Genomic DNA, 7,315 nt, shown 5'->3' with positions numbered 1-7,315 from the left:
TGATTTAAAGACTTTTGATCTTCCTTTCTTCCTTTAAATTGCACGAAATCTGCACCATTTAGTCAAAATCACAATGAATTTCTCTTTTTCATCTCTTCATCTCTTGATTCTGCAACTTCCCAACCCTAGAAAACGAGTAAATGGTTTTTCATCTTCCTGTTCGTTGCTTGGTTTCTTTCTTCTTGTTACCATCAAAGAAATAGTTTTTCTACGTTATTTCCTTCGTTCTTCCCATGTTATCATATTGTTATTGTCGCTTTTGGGGGTGAAAGGGGCGAAAAATGTAAGTATCTGTTTTTTTTCCTGCGTTTTTTCATGAATTCACTTCGCAATCGATGGTTTCGCTAAGCTTTGCGAAGAGAACGAGCCTGGAAAGTGATGATCTACTTCGTGAATTGATGATTTCGCGAAGATCTGCGAAGAGAAAGAGTCTGAAACGTACGGATCTACCTCGCGAATCGATTAGTTCGCGAAGTTTGCGAATAGATCCTCACGTTTCAGACCTCGCAGACTTCGCGAAAGCATCGATATGCGACGTAGATATTCACATTTCAGACCTCGCAGACTTCGCGAAAAAAGTGATATGCGAAGTAAAATCACCTCTTCCCCTGCACATTTACATTCGCATGCTTCGCTAATTTTCATTTCGCGAAGCAAAAATCGTCTTTTTCCCTGCCTAACACGATTAATTTTTTCTGTAGATGGTTGAATACGTAACATCCCTTTCTGGAAGGCGGCGTACTGGGCTGCAAGGGAGATGATTTTCCTTCCTGTATAGGGATGAACTTCCCCAAGATTGACAGATTCACTCCGAAATGATTCGTTAGGAGAGGTTGTGTCAATCTCGGGGTGCACCATGGGACACGTCCATCCCATGGTGCCAATCTTCAAACTGGACCTAACTTAATCCGGTGCCAATCTTGAATCGGATGAGTAATCTTGGTGTGCATTGGATGTGTGCCATGGTGCACACCAAGATTACTCATCCGATTCAAAATTGGTACCGGATTAGTTATGTTCACTTTGAAATGATTAGTTAGTAGAGTTCATTGTGGCAATCTTGTTGTAAATTTTGATAATATTATAATTTGAATGTTGTTATTGTGGCAATCTTGTTGTAAATTTTGATAATGTTATGATTTTAATGTTCGAATCCGTTGTTGTTTGCCATTTTTTGTTATATACCACTTCGCGTATTAGCTTCAAATCATATCCAGCATTCACATATGCGAACTAAATTCATCAAGCAAAACAAACTTCAGCTTCGCATATGCGAACTAAATTCATTAAGTAAATCAAAACATTAACTTCGCAGGCTTCACATATGAGTGAATATGCGAAGTCAGATGGGATGGGGCGAGCCCCGCGTAAATATTGAAGGTATTTTTGGAAAGTCACATAAAATCAGTCTAGATATGTAGTAGAATTAGTAAATGGGTAAATATGTAAATTGGCCTTCCATTTGACCCAATTTTGTAATTTTCCCTGGAAAATTTCAAATTAAAAGTGTAATTATAGATTTTGACTAATACTAGTATTTGTAAGTTTGAAAATGAACATAAAGATTCAAGTGGGAATTGGATTGGCCCGAGAAAACTATAACAACATGAGAAGTGAGAAAGCGCCAATGTCTGTGGGCCATCTCAAACCTATTCCTATTCCGCTATTCGTGTTATTTTCTCAATTCCATTAATAATAAAAATAAAAATAAAAAAGATTTTAAACTAAACAAAGCAGTAAATAATAATAGCATTAATTACAAAGTAAAGTAATTTAATTTCAGATCCTGAGTCTTACCTTTGGAAAATTCCCCTCTCCTTTCTCCATAAATACCCCCTCACCTTCTTCCCGCTTTCCTCATTCGCACCCATTTCAACACTAAACCCTAAATCCTCTCTCTCTCCTCTCAGTCTACCATGGCCCATTTCAATGTCCTCTGCATTACGTCTCTGTTATCTCTTTTCATGGCCGTTCATGCCAGAATTCCGGGTGTTTACTCCGGTGGTGCTTGGGAGAGTGCTCATGCTACTTTCTACGGCGGCAGCGACGCCTCTGGAACTATGGGTATGTTTTCCTCCCACCCTACTTTTAAGCATTTCCCCCAATTTTTTGGTGTTAACGACCTACTTTACTAGTTCACTTTCTTATTCATGAAAACGCCTCTTTCCACCCACATTTTGGTAACAAATCTATCATAAATGGTTTTGGATCTGTTCAAGTTTCAAAATCGCCGCTCTTCCGTTTTTGAAATTTCAATTTCTTGCTTTCTCTACTTCTACTTGTATTCCTTTGTTTTGGGATTAAACGCAAATTTTAGTTAACTAAACGACAATGTTGCGTACACAGGTGGCGCGTGTGGATACGGGAATCTGTATAGCCAAGGGTATGGAGTGAACACTGCAGCACTAAGCACAGCACTGTTCAACAATGGCCTGAGTTGCGGCGCTTGCTTTGAGCTAAAATGCGCCGATGATCCTAGATGGTGCCATCCCGGAAGTCCGTCCATACTTATAACGGCGACCAACTTCTGTCCACCAAATTTTGCTCAGGCAAGCGACAACGGCGGGTGGTGTAACCCTCCCCGCCCTCATTTCGATCTAGCCATGCCTATGTTTTTGAAGATCGCCGAGTACCGTGCCGGGATCGTCCCCGTCGCATTTCGCCGGTGAGTTCAAGTTTAAGTTTAAGTGTACTTTGTCATTTTTAATTAACTAATCATGCTTAGCTTAAATTAAGCTTAAGTCACTGTTAATCATCACTCATCAGTCGTTAGTTTTTCCCTTCGCTTTCTCGGGAAACAAACAAAGCATGAAAACAACTACTCTTCGAAAAGCGGCCATAGCCGTTTCTCCTTTTTGGCCCTATTTGACCAATCAAAAGACCTAAATAACCTTAGGAGTATTATATAATTATATAAAATTTTAGATCTAGAAAATATAGATCTTAATTTATGGTGGATCTAACATATGAGATAAAACAAAATTGCAGGGTTCCATGCCGGAAGAGTGGAGGAATTAGATTCACGATAAACGGATTCCGATACTTCAACCTAGTACTGGTGACAAACGTGGCCGGAGCAGGAGACATAGTGAAGGTGAGCATAAAGGGAACAAACACAGGATGGATAACGATGAGCAGAAACTGGGGACAAAACTGGCAATCGAATTCAGTCCTAGTGGGGCAAAAGCTATCGTTCAGAGTCACCGGAAGTGATAGGAGGACTTCTACTTCATGGAACATCGCTCCATCAAATTGGCAGTTCGGGCAGACCTTCATCGGAAAGAATTTCCGCGTCTGATCTGAATCTGATCCTTTATTTTTTGCTTTTTTTTTTATATATATAATATAGTAGCATCAAGAGCTTCAATTTTCCTGAATTTTCTGTGGGGAAATTAGAAGCAAGTGTGTGTGGGGAAGGGAGTATTGAATTGAATTAAATAGAGAGAGAGAATTGTTGGTAGAATAGTTAAGGTGTTTTGTGAGAATTGAAAGGCTGATCTTGAAGTTTAAGAAAGAATTAGCTGATGCTGAAGCGGCTGGTTTTGCTATTGTGGTTAAAGATACCCAGTAGCTTGTAGCCCGCAGCTATTATCATTGTAAGACTCTGTTTTTTCTAATTACTATATTATTATTACTTAATCTTTTCCTCCTATTTTACTTTAAAGTTGAGTAGATGGTACTATGCCGTTTAATGGTAGGAAAATAAAGTATCAACCATGACTTTGAAATGTAGTTTGAGCTTAATATAATAAGAGCTGCTTCAAAATGTGCATTGAAACTAAATTTAAGTAGTTTAAACAAGTTTAAAAGCTAATGAGACCTAAGGACTAAGAGATTAATATAATTTGGTAAGTAGAGGTTGCATCCTTTAATATTGGTATAGAAGTAAAGATGACAAGGATGGGAGGGTTGATGAAATCCTGGGAAATGAGGAAACAGATAAATAGTGTTAGAGAGAGATTGATGTAGAAAATGGGTCAAGTTGTGAAAGGAAAGAAGATGAGTTGTCGGTGGATGATCAGAACATACATGTGCTTTGTTTCTTCTTTTTTCTTGGGGTATTTAATTTTCCTATCTTCTTCTTTTTGCTTATTTTCCATAATTACCATGTATTCCTCAATTGTCTAAACTAAACACACCTCTATCCCTATTCAACAATTTGCACCTCATTTTTATTGGCTCACCCTTAAGTTTTGGTAACATCAATTTACTCCAAATTAACTTGCTATTTCTTATGAAAATTACTTTAAAAATAATCCATGTTAATGTTTTTCATAAGTGATGTGGGCCTTCTATGAGGTTCGGTCCAAGTTGAGAAACCTATGAAAAAAATAAGCTGATCATCCCCATTGGAACTCTGATGAAAGTTAGATAATCTACACAGAACTGAATAAGCATTTTACAAGCAGAGAATCCGAAACAGTAAGAGTAGATAAAACAAACGGATCTTTAATGTTTTTATATAGGAGATCTCAATAATCATTATTCATTGGATCTTATGTTTCCGTTTGTTATCAGCGGGAATATTTTCAGTGATGTATTTGGACTGTCCCTTTCTAATTAGCCCCTTGTTCAGAGACTTGGATATTGTTCTTGTTCGATAACCATCCAAATCATTTAATTTAATAGTTTAAACACTTATTTATAGGCATAAAGGTTTAGTGTCCAAAATTTTGTGATATGCCTCTTGTATATTTTCATGTGACATTTAATCGATTTTGGATAAAAATTTATCTATTTTGTTAATTCTTCTTATATGACATAATTTTTGACGTATGATAATTATTTTAATTATTTTTTTCATATATACTTTATATGTGAAAAATAAGAGAAATAATTATTTTCTTATTTATCCACATATTAGATCTGTATAGAAATTTTTTTTTAAAAAAAATAGCATGCAATTGGGGATCTTTTGCTATGTGTGTGGATGCCTGGGTCATACGGAACGCTTTTGTGAAAAAGTTTTCAACCTGCAGGGGGAAATTCAGAGAGAGTGGGGGGAATGGCTAAAGGCCCCTATTAGAAAAGGAGGGGATCAAAGTGGGGCAAAATGGTTAAGAGAGAGCAATGGGGGCAGTATGATAGGAGGGAGTCAGAGGGGATTTGGAGGTATGAGAGGAGGAGGTATGGGGGTCATGAGGGATATAACTAACACAATGAGAGGGGAGAGGGGAGAGGGGATCAAACAAATATGTTGGGGAAGGGGAGAGGGAGGTGCTGATCTGCCCAATCTCAGGGCCATTTTTTAAGATCATGTTAGAAGATGAGGGTGGAGGGAAAATGGGAGAGGAAGGGGGAGATAAGGGTGAGGACACTGAGATGGAATTAAACGATATTAGAAAGAGAAGAAGGGAGGGTCAGGGTGAGGGAAGGGAGAAGGAAGGGGAGAGTGGACAGGAGAAGGAAATCTCTGTTCCTGGAAAGGATAAGGGGATTTTTACAGAGAATGAATCGGCGAGCCCTAAAATGCAGGGCCGCCAAGGAGAATGAGTTGTTTAAGCTGGAACTGTCGTGGCTTGGGAAACCACCGGGCAGTTCGCTCTCTGAAGGAGCTTGTTTCTTCCCAAAGTCCCAGTATTGTATTTTTAATGAAAACATTGGTGGAGGATCAGAGGTTATGTGTCATTAAACAACAGTTGAAGTTTGAGGGAGCATTCCCTGTGTGCAGAAGAGGTCGCAGTGGTGGATTAGCGTTGCTGTGGAAAGCAGGGTCACAGGTGGTGGTCAAAAGTTTTTCTGATCATCATATTGAGGCTATTATCTCTGATCCGGTCCAGGGAGATTGGAGATTTGTTGGCTTCTACGGGTTTGCTGACCGTAGTAGGTATGGAGAGTCATGGGAGCTATTAAGGAGTTTGGCTAGAGATGCTTCTCTTCCGTGGGTTGTGATAGGGGATTTCAATTGCATTCTTAACACTTCTGAAAAGGATGGGGGAGCCAACTACCCCTACCTTTTAATGCAGGACTTTGCCAAAGCAATCGAGGAGTGTGGTTTGTGTGAGCTGGAGCTGAATGGTAACCCATTTACATGGGAAAGAGGTAGGGGCTTTCCGATGTGGGTTAGAGAAAAGTTAGATAGGGGCTTCGCTTCAGTAGAATGGCTGAACCGTTTTGAAAATTATCACCTCAAATCTTGTATGACAGGGTATTCAGATCATCTTCCACTTTCACTCTGTCTGGAGAGGGCGAGAAGTAGAGGTAGAGGAAACAGATTCTTCTTTGAGGAATCTTGGCTTAAAGAGCAGGAATTTCGGAATCTGGTAATTAGGCAATGGAGAGGGCAGTCGGGTAAACCTGTGAAAGAGAAATTGGAGGATTGTGTGCAGAAAATGGCAGAATAGGGAAAGGGTTTTAATACGAGATTTAAAAGCCAGATTAGAAAATGGAGAACCGAAATGGAAAGATTACATGGTAGCAGTGATAGGGATTCCATTGCCTCCTATTTCTTTGCCAAAAGAAAACTTAATGATATCCTGGAAGCTGAAGAGACTCATTGGAGGCAGAGGGCTAAAGTGTTCTGGTTGACTGAAGGGGACAGAAATACACACTTCTTCCATGCTCATGTCAAAGCAAGAAGACAACAGAACCGGATTGCCTCACTAATTGATGAGAATGGGGGGGGGGGTGATCGAAAATCAGGCTGATTTATTGGACCATGCGCAGAGGTATTTTCAGGAGGTCTTCTCTGCTTCAAATTTGACAAGAGTGGATACGGTCCAGGTAATTGATACACTTATTGAATCCCCCACAAATGATTTACTTGTTGCCCCGTTTGAACTGGAGGAATTTAAACAAGCACTTTTCTCAATGAGTCCTAACAAATCACCTGGTCCTGATGGGCTAAATCCGGGTTTTTTCCAAGCTTTTTGGGAAACAATGGGGGCAGAAGTGGGGGCAGCCTGTGCAAAGTGGCTCCAGGAGGGAGAATTTCCTAAAGGGGTAAACGACACTACAATCGCCCTTATACCTAAGATTGACAACCCTCGAATGCTTAAGGAGTTTCGCCCTATCTCTTTATGCAATGTCATTTATAAAATTATTGCAAAGGCCTTAGCCAATCGTTTGAAAAAGATCCTCCCTCAAATTATTGGCGAAACCCAGTCTGCTTTTATTCCAGGCAGGTCTATAATTGATAATGTTCAGGTGGCTTTTGAGAGCATACACTTCATGAAAAGATTGAATAGAGGGAGGAATGGCCAGGCTGCTTTAAAAATTGACATAAGTAAGGCCTATGATAGAGTTGATTGGGATTTTCTGAAAGCAGTTATGACTAGGATGGGATTTCACGAGATTTGGATTGGATGGATGATGA

At 39.5% G+C, this 7,315-nt stretch overlaps 1 protein-coding gene across 1 annotated transcript; it reads left to right on the top strand.

Moving 5' to 3' along the window:
- Positions 1-1,852: 1,852 nt before the first annotated feature.
- LOC136205880 (expansin-A6) lies at positions 1,853-3,639 on the top strand. Its single transcript, XM_065996722.1, has 3 exons — positions 1,853-2,064; positions 2,347-2,665; positions 2,989-3,639. The coding sequence occupies exons 1-3, from the start codon at positions 1,917-1,919 to the stop codon at positions 3,296-3,298; spliced, it is 777 nt and encodes a 258-aa protein (XP_065852794.1). The 5' UTR covers positions 1,853-1,916; the 3' UTR covers positions 3,299-3,639.
- The last annotated feature ends 3,676 nt before the right edge of the window (positions 3,640-7,315 follow it).

Source organism: Euphorbia lathyris, chromosome 9 (assembly GCF_963576675.1).
Source record: "Euphorbia lathyris chromosome 9, ddEupLath1.1, whole genome shotgun sequence".
NCBI classification, from domain to species: domain Eukaryota; kingdom Viridiplantae; phylum Streptophyta; class Magnoliopsida; order Malpighiales; family Euphorbiaceae; genus Euphorbia; species Euphorbia lathyris.
This window is presented reverse-complemented; position numbering and strand designations above follow the sequence as displayed.

What these genes read in the sequence shown, in the direction of transcription:
- LOC136205880 (XM_065996722.1), top strand. Translation starts at nt 1,917, where the DNA reads ATGGCCCATTTCAATGTCCTCTGCATTACGTCTCTGTTATCTCTTTTC. An exon ending in CGACGCCTCTGGAACTATGG is followed by an intron (nt 2,065 to 2,346) that starts GTATGTTTTCCT and finishes TTGCGTACACAG; the next exon opens with GTGGCGCGTGTGGATACGGG. An exon ending in GTCCCCGTCGCATTTCGCCG is followed by an intron (nt 2,666 to 2,988) that starts GTGAGTTCAAGT and finishes ACAAAATTGCAG; the next exon opens with GGTTCCATGCCGGAAGAGTG.